This window comes from Rissa tridactyla, chromosome 15, assembly GCF_028500815.1.
Source record: "Rissa tridactyla isolate bRisTri1 chromosome 15, bRisTri1.patW.cur.20221130, whole genome shotgun sequence".
In the NCBI taxonomy this organism is placed as follows: domain Eukaryota; kingdom Metazoa; phylum Chordata; class Aves; order Charadriiformes; family Laridae; genus Rissa; species Rissa tridactyla.
The window spans coordinates 8,411,677-8,425,134 of record NC_071480.1 but is presented as its reverse complement, the minus strand read 5'-3'; the positions used below and the strand labels follow the sequence as shown (position 1 = coordinate 8,425,134).

Here is a 13,458-nt window from a genome sequence, read left to right as displayed (position 1 = left end):
AAACTTCGTTGTTTGGGCACAAGGCAGGATGGGGAAGATGTGTCTAAGGCTGCAAAGCATCTGGATTTCATGGGACATGGGTGCTCTGCAGTCAGTGCCTTCCAAACCATGCACAACCCAAGCACAGGCTCATGGTGACACCAAAGTATGTTTTATTCCTTTCTCACGCAAGAGTAAATTCTCACATGGAGAGAGGAGTGACAGTCAAAGCTAATAGACCAAGTCAACAGCAGAGCTCAGAGCTGAGTCCCGGCTGCAGAGGCTTTATGGTGCTTCTGCCAAAGGTGACCGGAGGAGAGAGGACAATAAACTATGCGGGTAATTTTCCACCAGAAGCAAACAAGCCTCGCTGGCTGCTCTTTCCTTCCCATATGTTGAGATAAAGCATCCGTGATAAACACCAGAGTGCAGAACTGTTTTGCTCCCTGTGAACTGTTACTGGTGTGCAGATGTCTGCGGAGCCCAGCTGATGCCGGCTGAGAAGGGGCAGCTCCACTGGTTTCACAGCAGGAGTTGTTATACAGTAGGGGAGGCTACTTGTAAATCTTGGTTATTGTGTAGCAAACCCTGCCCTAGACGATGAAGAAAAGCCAGGAAATAATGCCTTTATGGTAGAGAAACCCTGCTGAACCACTTTCAACAGCCAAAAAAAATCCTGGTGGTGCTTTTTAGTAAAGTTTCCCTTTGTGAACAAAACAGGCTCTGCGTGGTCTGAGGCCAGGGCAGCAGTGGCGTCTGAGACGGTTGCAGCAGGAGCTAGGCAAACCTGGCAGAGTGGGTGAGATGGCAGGGCAACTGGAGGTGCCCGAGAGGCTTTTCCTTGCCTACTGGCATCACACTTCTGTGTTCCTAGTGTGTCCAACACATGGCTATGCTTCTCCTGCTCTGTGAGCAGCAGACCCCTGCCACGTAGACCCTGCCTTAGGCTTTGGGGCAGGGAGGATAACACTATGCCTGCAAGTCCCTGTTCTCCATTAGAGGAAGGAGCCACACTGATGTCCCACAACTTCTGCTCATACCTTTCTTCTGGGAAGTAATTTCCCTTCTTTTCTTCTGACATCTCCCTCCAGAGAATTGCTGTCTTCTATGAACATATCCATCTTGCTTCCTCACAGTCTCTGCTCTCGTAAATCTTTCATTTTCCTAGAGACGGTGTTTTAGGCTCTGTCATTACCAAAGCTGATCCTTAACTACTCCAGCTCCCACATCTGATGGAGCAAACCTGGTTTTCATGTTACCTCTTTACTGACATTTCATATAGAAACCTCCTCTGAAGGCTGGAGAAATTTATCAGTTGCTGCTCTGGAGTTTACAGAGAGCTGGAGGTCACAAACAAGTGACAGGATGTAGCTTCTGCAGGAAAAACTGGGTAACTGAGTCTTAAATTTAAGAATCAATGTCTTAATTTCAGGTACTTTGTTCTGTCAGCATGGTGAAACCCAGCCGTGCTTTAATACTTCAAATGCCCCAGCATCCATAATGCCTGGCAGTTCCGGAGTTGCAGTGGGCTCTTAAACTTGCTCAAAACACTGATAGAAGGCAGCTGGCTCTGAGGGGGGGGCACCAGCATCCTGGAAAGACATCAGTAATGCAATAGACAACACAAGTGTTGGGTAGGGATGCAGAAGGTAAGACTGTCCTGACATGATGCTGTGCTGCTCAGTATGTACAGAGCAGATGCTCTTGCTTTTATGTCCTCTGTCTTGAAAGAGCTGCCTAACGTTAAACTAAATGAGATCTGTTCCTCTGTTTAGGAGTAGTCTGCTGTGTTTCAGCTGGATGGGAAGATCAGGATCAAAGTTAAGGTGGGGAGAGATCTTCCTCCTTCCAAAGAGAATAGGCTCAGGAAGCTCATGAAAACATCTTCCTCTTGGAATCCATCATGCCACCTAATGTATGAAAAGGGAAGCAAGTGGCATGAGTTTTGAAAGGGTGATTCATTATCATTATTTCCTGGCATATTGATTCTCCGCTTCGACAAGAAAGCTCTGTCACACCGTCAGCCGGCAGTGACGGATGGTCCTGCTGCAAATGTGTCAGCAGCGCAACGCAGCGCCTGCTTAAACAAATGGCTGTGGTGGGGGTAGGGGAGCAGCCAGGCGTGGGCTGCTCTGCTGATGGCGGGCTGCTGTGGCTGCACCCCGCTGCCTCGCTGGGTCCGTGGAAGGGATGATAGGCCGGTACGGTGATGTTCTTGCCAGGCTTTCCTCATGGAAGGAGGAATGAGAGCAGGGACAGAGTTGGAGATAATGTGGCTCGAGGTCGTTCTTCCTTTGTCTCTACCTTTCTGACCCTTAACATACAGGTGGTTGTCATGTAACCTTCGTTCTGTTCTGTTTTTTTCCCCAGTAACCCTTTTTCTCATTCCTGCTTTGTGGCTCTCTGCCCCCATGCTTTCTAGAGCCAGTAAGACCACCCTTGTTTAAACTGGGACCGATGCTTTGAAGGTTGAAGTTCACTGTTGAACCTGGGAGGCAACATCTGTCTCTGGCCCCCCTTTGGGATCACAGGGAGGTTATCCAACACCATGGTTCTGCAGAACCTCACTTCAGAGCTTGCTTCCCCCTTGCCAAGCCACCTCTTTCTGAATTCCATGACAGCACATCTCTCTCCTCCCTGTTTCCCAGTGTGGCTCAACTCAGAGTCTTCTCCATTGTTTTCTACATGCCAATACAGAGACAGATGTGGGCCACTAGGTGAAACATCTCAAAAGCATAGTGTCTTGCCAGGATGCAAGAGGGTGTTAAGCCAGAAACTTATTCTGAGCACCAGTAATTCTTCCAGAAACCTACCACAATGGAGGAGAGGGGGGGAAAATGTGTTTCAGCCTTGGACAGCTTTTTGGTTTGGTTTTTTTTTTTTTTTTTTTTTTTGCAATGGTCTGTCTGCAGAGAGATGAAGCTCATGTACAAACCAGCATTTGTCACTTACAAATGTGTTTGCTCTGACTCTGCAAAACAATCCTTAAACTTAGAATGGCTAAAATTATCTTCACTTCTCTGCAGCTCTGTTAAGCTTCTATCAAAGCTCACAAAAATGTATTTTTTAATATCCCCAGACTCCCATATTTTCCCAAAGTGTTCTTATTTGGATGTCTGCTCATTCATATTCATCCTTCTTCTACCTGCAAGAACCAGAGCAGTGCTGCCCTGTCTCTGCATCAACACCTCCTGAGTCGAGCAGGACAGGCAGCAGTAGCTGTCTGCAAGGTCTGCGTTGTCTGAGAAGAGCCACTGTTTGCTCCTCAAAGACGGAGAGGAGGGGTCTGTAGGGGAGGCAGTTGGACAGTGGTGATGAGATTCCTCACAACTTTTCCTTTATGGCATCCCCCCCTTTTTTTTCCCCTCAGAGCTTCACTTACCTCCTTCAGTAAAAAGGGTGCTCAAACCTCTAGAGGAGAGAAGATGAGATGAGCAGAATTGTCCTCTGTGCCTTGTTGACTACAAAGCTTCTCTGTGGTGTGTGTGTTTGGAGTGGGTCTGGCACTGTTGAAAAATCAGGACAAGCAAAACCCTTGATTGCGTTTTAGGCACTTGTATAAAACAAGGTTTAAAATAAAATCTTCGTGTAACTTCTAACAACCTATGGTAGCATTGCTGTCCACCTCCCTTTGTGGCTCTGGGTGCTGTTGGTCATGGTATCTGAAGGTCTTTCCTCCCTCGAGCATGTTGCATATATCGTCTGTCCTGCATGTAAGGTAACAGATTGAGGCTTTTTTTTAGGAACCCATGTCTGACTTTGCCAGGGTCCTTGGGGTGAAGGAATGCTGTTGGACAGTTGATGTGGCAGCTGTAGGTGACTTGAAATAGTGTGGTGTGACTCTGCCTTCAGCCTGGTGTCCCGTGTAGAGGAGGACGCGAGCGGGAGCTTTGTGTGTACCTGCAGGATCCTGAGCTGCCTCTTGCCTGCTCAAAGCTGCCTGTCAGTCAGAGTCTGTCATCTTCTTTTCATCTTGATTTATCATCCAGCATAACTAGGTTTCAGAGTTTCATTTTTGGGCTTGCCTCCTCCCAGGGACAGGCAGATAAATCTGGCATGCAAATGTTTTAGCTCTCCGGTTCCAGGAGTGAGAGACTCTTCTGCCGCAGGGAGTGAGAGAAAACACAACCGTTGGGACAGGGCTGCTGTTGCCTTCTCTGGGGCTGGAACTGCGCAGGGTAGGTTTCCAGTTTAGCCAGCACCGCTACTCTCAAGGATCATGCATCTGCAGAGCACCCATGCTGGGGCAGGAGGAGCACAGCTTGCCTTGTTGGGAACAGTATCAGTTTAGATCTTAGTGTTGGATCATCGCTTCTTGTAACTTTTAATAACATTTAATTTCTGAAAGAAATACATAAGGAAAAACAAAAGTTAAGAATTCTATCTGCTTAAGTGAAAGACTTCTATCCATCAATTAGGGAATCCACAGGAATTCTGTTCCTTCAGTGCTCTCTGACAGAATAGCGCTGGTGTGGAAAGCAGGGCTTTGAGCTGATGGCGAGAGTGAGTTGGGGGATGGAAATAGTTCACTCCTCACTCTGCTGAGCAGAGCAGGTGGAGATTTACTGTCGCCTGTGCAGGGGAAGAGGTGCAAGAGTTCTGCAGTTACATCTAGTCCAGATGCGGGAGCAGCTCAGGACTGGGCTGTAGAGGCTGACCCCCTCTCCAAAGCAAGAAGGCAAGGAACAGTCTCAGTGTATTTCCAGAGCTGCCTAACCTGGTTTGTCTTATTGCTCAGAGCACCTTCTCTTCCTTGTAGCCGGTGCAAGCCTGGGGAGCGCAGCCAATGTCGCATCACCTGGAACACAGCTCTCAGGCTATCTTGCCATAGCAGATATGGCTGGCAAGCGTCTCCCCTGCAAGAGCAATGTGGGAAGCACAACAACCTTACCTGTGTTCTCAGTGCCCCTCGCTTGCTGGCTTGAGTGAAGGCGAGGGGAATTGCACACCCCCAGAGCAATGAGCTGTTGCTTTCCATAGCCCTCTGTGGCTGCTTTTGGGGAAGTAAATAGAGCCCAACAGTCCCAAAGTGGCCCGGCCCTCATGGTGCCACAAAGGTGCTGTCATCTCTCCAGTCCAGTGCTCATGGATTTGCCCTGTCACTGGGAAACAGTTGGAAACGAGACATTTCCTGAGGCAGCACGAGCTGAAATGCGGTGTGTGGCTTGGTAAGGGCTCAGCATGAAGCTGGTGTTTGCCGTGGGAAGAAAAGGAGCGTTGCTGCGAGAGGAGAAACTGGGTTTCAGAGAGCGTTGGGAGTGTGCGGGAGACAATGTTCAACTAAGGTTAATCTGGTCTCGCTGGGGACAAAAGAGGCAGTGCTTGCTAACTGGTCTGTAACTATCCCTTCCAGTCCTGTCCCTGCCAGGGTTTCCCATCTCCAGCTGCCCGTGTCAGGCAGAGCAGTACTGGGCACAGAGTAAGCCCCGTCTCGTTGTCACCCCACCGTGAGCCTGCCCAGCTCACAGCGCCGGTGGCCAGCCTCCTGCGGGCTTGGCAACAGGACTGTGCGCTGCTCTGTTTAATTCCTCTGTATTTATATTTATGACATTCAAAGTTCCCTATAGTGGTAGTCTCAGCGTTTTGTTATTTTTTTCATTACCTGATAACTCAAGGATCTGCTCCGATGCCTCAAAACAGTGCAGGAGACAGCTTTGCACAAGCCACAGTGGCCCATCCATTGCCAGCACCAGACTGTAAATCTTACTGCTTGCTGCCCTGCCAGGCAAGGCTTTTTTTCCCCTGTTCCTTGTTAACTCCAGCAGCTGATGATCATCTTTCCCAGGCTGATGTGATTTCCCTGACACCAGAATTAGTTTTCAGCTGGTTTTATGTGCCATGCTAGGAATAAAAGTCTAGCAGTAACTGCTTCTGGCTCAAATTTCCACCAGCGGAGTAAATAAGGGCATTAGCCCAATCTCCTCAATTCATTTTTTGTCCATAGCACGTCGCTTTTTGTGATAAGCTTTGTAAAATGTTGTTAGGCTTTTCCCTGACATAAGTGAAGGGTAGACGAGCAGACTTTGTGCCTAGAAGTGATGAATTTTAATAGCAGTCTTACAGTGCTGCTTTAGTCCCTTCCAGACTGGCTTCGCTACCCTGGGATTAACTACAGACAGCCTGTTCCTCCTGCCCGGGAAATGGCTGGCTAGTTCTTGCTCTATTGTGCTTGACAGATCGCAGGGAGAGGGAAGCTTGGTAGCTGCTGCGGCTGCTCCTGTGCATCTGCCTGTGTACATAGGTGAGGTCTTGGAAACATTAGTCCAGTTGCAAACGTGTAGGAATATTGCTGGGGTTGACTGCAGCCAGGTTTAATCTTCTCTTCCTTTGGAGGTCAAAGCTCAGACATCTCTAAGTCATCTCTAAATGGTGATATTTATCCAAGGTGTGTGGCAGAAGCATCCATGGACTGAGACCCTTCAGGGTGACGGGCTCAGACAGCCGTGTTAGTGTTAATCTTCAGAAGGGCCCAGAGCACCGTCTGCTATCCGGGTGGGAGGGTGAGTCCCTGCAGGAAGCAGACTGGAGGGAGATGCCTGCCAAAGGCGTTCCTGAGCCCATTCCCTTATCTGCTGACTAGCACTGAAAGCAAGTCGTGATTAATTCCTGTGCACCTTGCCTCTGATGTACCACCACCTCCAGAGATAAGGAGATGCTCCTGTGGAGCAGGAGAGAGGGCTGGTGCCAAGACTGCTGGTGCCAATGGGATGAGGGTTGTGGGGAGTGCAGACCTGGGCTTGACCTGTAACCTTTCCTCCCTCTCTCTCCAGCTTTCATCCTCATGATTATTCTGGCCCTCATCCGCATCAGCAGAGGCCAAGCTGAAGGTCACCCATCCATGGCCCAGCTGTCGGGCATCCGGAATCTCTTTGGGGTGTGCGTCTACTCCTTCATGTGCCAGCACTCCCTGCCATCCCTCATCACACCCATCTCCAAGAAGAAGCACGTCAACAAACTCGTGCTGCTCGATTACGTCCTGATCCTGGCTTTCTACAGCCTCCTGTCCTTCACTGCCATTTACTGCTTCCGCAATGACACCCTCATGGACATGTACACGCTCAACTTCACCAACTGCGAGATCATCAACGTTGCCTTCATTCGCTACTTCCTGGGCCTCTTCCCTGTCTTCACCATCAGCACCAACTTCCCCATCATCGCAGTGACCCTGCGCAACAACTGGAAGACACTTTTCCACAGAGAAGGGGGGACCTACCCGTGGGTGGTGGATAGGATTGTCTTTCCTGCCATCACGCTGATTCCCCCAGTGCTGGTGGCTTTCTGCACCCACGATCTGGAGTCCTTGGTGGGGATCACGGGAGCCTATGCTGGGAATGGGATCCAGTATCTCATTCCTGCTTTCCTCGCGTACTGCAGTCGGAAGGACACTCAGCTGGTCTTTGGCAGTGGGACGGTTAACAAGCACCTCTCCCCTTTCCGGCACACCTTCTGGATTGTGTTCGTGCTCATATGGGGCTTTTCTTGCTTTGTGTTTGTGACGGCAAACATTGTCCTGAGTGAGTCTAAACTCTGATGTGAGGGTAGCGGCACGCTCCCTCCTGGGCTCCAGAGACTTCAGCATTTCAGCTCCCCCTCTGGGACTGTGGAGGGTGGGCAGAGGCACCATGAAGGGAATTTTCCAGGCCATCGGCTTGGTGGCACAGGTTAGACCTGGACACAGACTTTCTTCACTCCATTTTGGGTGTGGATGGAGTGGACTCGGCCTTGTTACAGTGCTGGTTCTCAGACCCGCTATACAGAGCCATGGGGCTGAGCCCTTGGCAGTCTGCACGATTAACCAGTGTCCGGCCATTTCTGCCTTCAGCTCTGTTGGAGCATCGCGCTCTGTCCCTCCAGCGGCTCTCTGTGCTGCAGGTCTCAGCACACGGGAGAGCAGCCAGCCTTGGCCGCTCACTACACTAAGCAGCTAAATGTCCCTTCTCCCAAAGGCAGGGACATGCTGTCGAGAATCCAGTGTGAGTTTGGGGGAAATGAGTCTCTTCTGTCAGCCGAGACCCCTCCCAACCCACCTCCTGTACCAATGAGGGAAGACATTAGGGTGAGAATAGCCCTAATTCAGACAAAAATAACTTTGTGTGCTGTTACACTTTATTTTTCTAGAGGCATTAACCTGTTTTTTTGCACCATGGATTGCCTGGGAGCTGGGGTCTTTTGCTTAGAGCTGGATTTCTGCAGCCCAGGGGTTTACATTCACACTTCTCATCCTGTTCTCCTGTGCTGCGGCAGCCCTGGCCAGCCAGAGCTCTGCCCCTGTGCGTGCAGGGACACAGCTCTTCGCCCCCGGAGAGGAAACTGCAGCCCTGTGTCCCTCAGCTCCTGCGTGCAGCCCCAGAGCCCTTCTCCCTTCCTCACTTTTGCATGGGGCTGGTGCAGCCGGCCGGACCCTGACTCCAGTGGCCAGGATTCCGGTCTGCTGGGGAAGTGCTAATTATCCAGTCCTGACACGCGTGAGGCCTGCGAGAGCTCTGGCTGTGCACGCTGATGTGTTTCCAGCCTCCCGTGCTGGGTAATTAGCCTTGAAACAAGGTGGGTGTTAACTGAAGGGAATGGGCTGGTGCCAGGAGGCAGCGGCAGTGCCCCGGCTCAGCCCTCCCTGCCTGCAGGAGCAGAGCTCCCAAGTGCTACAGGAGAGCAAAAACCAAAACCCTGCTCAATCTCCCCCTCTTCCCCTCCTGTGCAGGGCTAAGGTGGGCTCTGCGCTGGTCCTGTTCAGCTTATCTGAGGGTTGGGTTGTCTCTCACCATGGGCGGTCAGCGCTGCTGGTGAGTCTCTGCTTCTGAGGCTTCTGGTGGTCGCTGTAATACCCACGCAGAGACCAACAGGGCCAGGTCCTGTGCTCTGAGACCCTTGGGCAAAGATCATATGGGTTTTTCTAAAAAAAGGAAGAACTTTAAAAAGTTTTCACCTGAAATATCTTAACCCCCTCTTATTAAAGCAGGTTCAAAGCCAGGTGCATGTCACTTAACGTTAGATCCTCTTGCCCTCTGCACTTGCTGCAGTATTAAGTGTCACTGCTCACTAAAGCAAGCTTTGAACTGCAGCTCTTTTTAATCAAGCTCTGTTTTCAAGTAGGACTTTCTCGTTTCCATATGACCTGAAGTGCTCCTCCTGGGGGAATGTGCAAGTACCTGGAGCTGTATAAAAACACTTCATGGCTTTTAAAGTAAAACCCTGCACCTCTCGAGACTGAGCACCGCCACTGTGTCCTTGCCGAGCTGCTTGGAGAGGATCCGGGGGGGACTGGTTGGGATGAGACAAACAGGCATTGGCAGCCCTCGCTAGTGAGTTTAAACAAACCCAAGTGCTCTGGGGAAGCTGATGTGGCATCTTCAGTGCCAAATTAGCAAGTTATTTTACAGGTGGCTGGTGTCTCATTGAAGAAGAGGGACAGTAGCTGCGCAGGTTGGAGGGCAAATTGATGGGGCAGCTCGTGGGGAGCCACCTGCGAGGCAGCTGGGAGCTGGGCAGAGCTGGAGGGAGGAATTTAATGCTGATGAAATGAGCCTTTGGAAACCTGGAGAGGCTGCTGGGGCTGCTCCTCTGCACAAGTGCGCAGGTGTGGGTTTAGGGAGGGGGCTGAGCCCTTTCCTACGGCGCTGCCTGCCCTTTGCGAGGCACTTGGCTCAGCCTCCATCCCTTCAAGTGCCCATTTCCATCTCTTGCCTTCACGTTTCATTGCCAGCCAGAGAACGGGGCTGTTCTCTCTTAGTTCATCTCCTCTCATCCTCCTCCCTTTCCCCCTTGGTCTCCCTCCCTTCCTGCCCCTGTGTCACACAGGGGAGCCTCCTGCCTGCCTTGCCTGGGGTGGGAGGGAGCCCAGCCTGGCGCCCCCTCTCCTGCACCTCCTCCATTTAAAGATGTGCCTTCTCTTCCCTGGCCTGGGTGGCCACCTCTCCTCCTCGGCATGGCGTGGCAGAGACTTCTAAGGAGCCTTACCTCTAAAAACAGCTTAGGTCCAGGCTTTGAATGTAGCGGCGCAATGAGGGCTCGCATCCTGACCCCAGCCTCTGCCGTGGTACCTTACCGAGAAGGACTCTGGTCCCCAGGAAGCACCAGTGCTTTCTTAAATAAATAACCACAAATTCCCAGACGCCCGCTGTCCTCGCACAGCAGCAAAACAAATCTATCCAAGAAATGGGGGTGATTAACGGAAAGAAGCTCTACGGTGGAGAGAACATTTTTCATACAAAACATGACATAGCAATGCCTTAAAAATTACTGGAGAAAGCGGGAAGGGGACGGCTCAGCGGAGCCAGCGCTGCCCGGGGGTGGGCTGGGGGGACGCTGAGTGACCCCGGCGCGGTGTGGGGCAGGAGCTCCCTCCTCTCACCCATCACCAACAAGTTTATTTTTTATTTGGCCGTTATCAGCACTAACAATTCGTTATTAGAGATTCTCACGTGATGTTTGTCCTGACTGTAATTAGTTTTCAAAAAATGGGATTAAAAACAATAAAATGCACATTGTACATCTGGTTTAGTCTGGCTGCTTTTTCAACCCCCTTCCTCCTCTGGTGCATGCACTGAGCAGCTATTCCTGGGAGGGGGGGGATGGCCATGACTGATGGGGCTGCAGGCTAAGGAGAAATGGCAAGCGGAGAGGCTAATAGAGACCCTCACCTCTTCTCTATTAGCCTCCTGCAACTCTAGGTGGTAGCTGCAAACTCAATTAAAACATCTGTACTTTCCCCTTCTCAATTACGGCTCCTTACACTTAAAACCAAACAAATTGAATTGCTTCACCGCCTCGGGCTGCAAAGGCAGTTTCTGCCAACGAATTTATTATCACCATAAAGCGCAGCTTGATTTACGTTAAAATATTAAAACGGATCTTTATGATGGAAATAAACACTTTCTGCTGTGATTCTCTCGAAGGACCTCGCAAGCAGTGGAGGATTTCGGGGCTTGGGCTGTAAATCTGAGATCAAACTGGCAGCAGGGATTGATTCGGTCTTTTGCAGCACTTCGAAGAGCAACGGCCAGGGAAGGAAAAATAAAAACTTGGAGCTTGAGAGGCAGGTTTAGACAAGGCGTGAACATCACTGAGAAGCCGTGTGTCACTTGTGGCGGGGGGGGGACTTTCGCTGTTTGAAGGGTTGTGAGAAGATGCTCGCTGGCCTTTCCCCAGACCCCAGGGGCTGTCGGCAGCTTGGGGAAGGGCACCCGGCCGCAGGGGCTTGGCCACGGGGGCTGCCGGCAGCCCGAAGCCATGCCCGGGCGGCTTCGTGCTGGGGCAAAGGGCTTCTTCCACTGGGTGAGCAGCCGGCACCCAGCTGGCTCCTCTGACCTCCCCGGGGTGCTGTGGCCCCCAGGGCTCTCCCGGCCCGGGGCAGGTGATGCGTGGCCACGCAGCGGGGCAGGGAGGGGCTGTGCCCCGGCGGGTGCCCAGATGGGACCCCGGGGAAGGTTTTGTGCTGCTGAGAGGAGGCAGGAGCCAGGAGGTGGCTGCGCCTGCTGCTCCCCTGAGCATCCTTGGGCATAAGCATGGCAACATCCTGCTCTTCCCGCACCCAGACCAACGCTTTCCTCGCTCCGTATCTTTTCTGGTTGTACCATTCGTGATTTATCCAGCTGCCCCCTCCCTCACTGGGGCCACCACTTCCCCATAGCAGCACCAGCATGTCCTTGCCATTGGAAACCTCTTCCCCATGGCCGATCCCCACTGGGCTGCCTTCTTCCCCCTTCCCTCGGCAGGCTGAGTCTTGCGTTGCTGAGTGATGGGGGCATTGGAAATAAAACATGCCATGGCGATGCCGGAGCCGGCAGAGGCAGGGGGTGGGTGCCGGGGGAGGCTGTCGGCCGGGGGGCCAATGCCTGCTCCCCCCGAGCGGGACCGAGCCCAGGAGGCGAGTGGCCAGCAGTGAGCCAGCTGTATTTCTTTCTCTTTGCACATAAATGGCAGCCCGCAGCGTCCCAGGGCGGCACGGGTGCCGGAGCCGGCTGAATTAAAAAGTGATTGATTAGACAATTTCACCAAAAAGAAATAATATCCCTCAGCGGCTATTAAGCACTGAATTACCCAACCCCTGCTCTGGAAAGCCCGGTCAGAGGGTGCTTCCAGGCTGCTGCTTCCCCGCAGATTCGTCCCTGGTGAAGGGATGCTGCAGGAGCGGCTCAGCCCCTCCTCGGTCCCAGGGCCGGGGGCGGGTGGGGGGTGTTACACAGCTCCCACCCGGCACTGGGAAGGGGAGAAAAGTGCTGCTCTTCCATCCCGATTAACATATAAAGATGATATGCAAATGCCACCGTGGTGGCAGGGGACCGTCCCCAGCCTTACACCGGGTGCTGACACCCATCCCTGGGGCTGCTTTCCCTGGGACCCCGTCACAACACCCCCGTCCCCCTGTCCCTCGCTGCTCTCAGCCTCCCGCAGCAGAACCCTTCAATAAAACATGAAGCAAATCCATTTGGCCTCTGCTGAGTCACTGGGGACATCACTAATTAATTTAAAATGTGGGTTGGGGATTTTTGGTATTCTTTCTTTTTTTTTCGCTTTTCCGCTGTTCCCTTTTGTTCTCACAGCCCCAACCCTGGCTCAGGCTCGGCCCCAACCCGGCTGAGCCAAAGATGCTGCAGGGTGCGCTGGCTTCCTTGGGCCAGAAATGCACAATCTGGGGGAAAACTCCCCAGGGTACATTGGAGCCTCCTGGGGACCAGCCTGTCACCCCCCAGGGACATCCAGGGCACCCGGCTGGTAAAAGCCACCCGGGGCAAATGGGTGCCATCACCTGGGGCAACCCGGCAAGGATCCCGGAGCCTTCAACCGGGTTTGTTTATTTATTTATGGCCTTTATTTATATACCAGCACCTCCCTCCCTCGCCACCAGGCTTCTGAGGGGCTGCCAAAGTAATTAAGAGACAATTGCGATGATAAATAAGTAAAGCGAATTAAAGCGCTGGCACCAGCATGTGATGGCAGCCAGGCTGGGGGATGGGGTGGGGGGGACACCCGACTTGCTGGATTTAGCCCCAGACAAATGGGTGGATGGACTGATGGACAGACAGACATGGCCAATGCTTTTGACACTGGGCCGCATGTGGCCAGTCCCTTCCTGACCCCCCCCCCAGGGCTTTGAAGCCATTCCCAGGGCTGAATGGGTATCGCGGGGCAGCCCCCCCATGACCTCGCCATGGTCCCCTCGCTGTTACCAGCCCTGGCTGCTCAGTGGCTGCCAGCAACCTCCCCCCAAAAAAATAATGGAGCTTTAGCGCAGTTTCTTAGGGGGGATGTTCATCCAGGCAGACAATGCTGAACCAGCCGTGAGAGAGGCTAAGGGTTGGCATCTCCCTGGGCCGGCCGGCCACGGGCAGCTTTACGTAGCCACGGTGCTGCCCTGGGATGGGGCTGGTACCACCTGGCAGAGCCGTGGCCCCTGCCCCAGCCCCAGCAGCCTGGGCTCCCGCTGCCCAAACCCCCTCTCCCCTGCCCGGTGCTGTGAATCACGGCCCCCTGCCCCGCCAG

The 13,458-nt window shown here is 52.6% G+C and overlaps 1 protein-coding gene across 4 annotated transcripts in view; it reads left to right on the top strand.

Moving 5' to 3' along the window:
* TMEM104 (transmembrane protein 104) overlaps nucleotides 1-10,467 on the top strand; it is a 45,569-nt gene extending 35,102 nt beyond the window's left edge. For all 4 annotated transcript variants that reach the window (XM_054221535.1, XM_054221537.1, XM_054221534.1 and 1 more), the window contains exon 10: nucleotides 6,750-10,467. In XM_054221535.1, coding sequence (XP_054077510.1) covers nucleotides 6,750-7,510 — 761 coding nt within the window. In that variant the 3' untranslated portion in view covers nucleotides 7,511-10,467. The remainder of the gene's footprint in view (nucleotides 1-6,749) is intronic.
* Nucleotides 10,468-13,458: the final 2,991 nt, after the last annotated feature.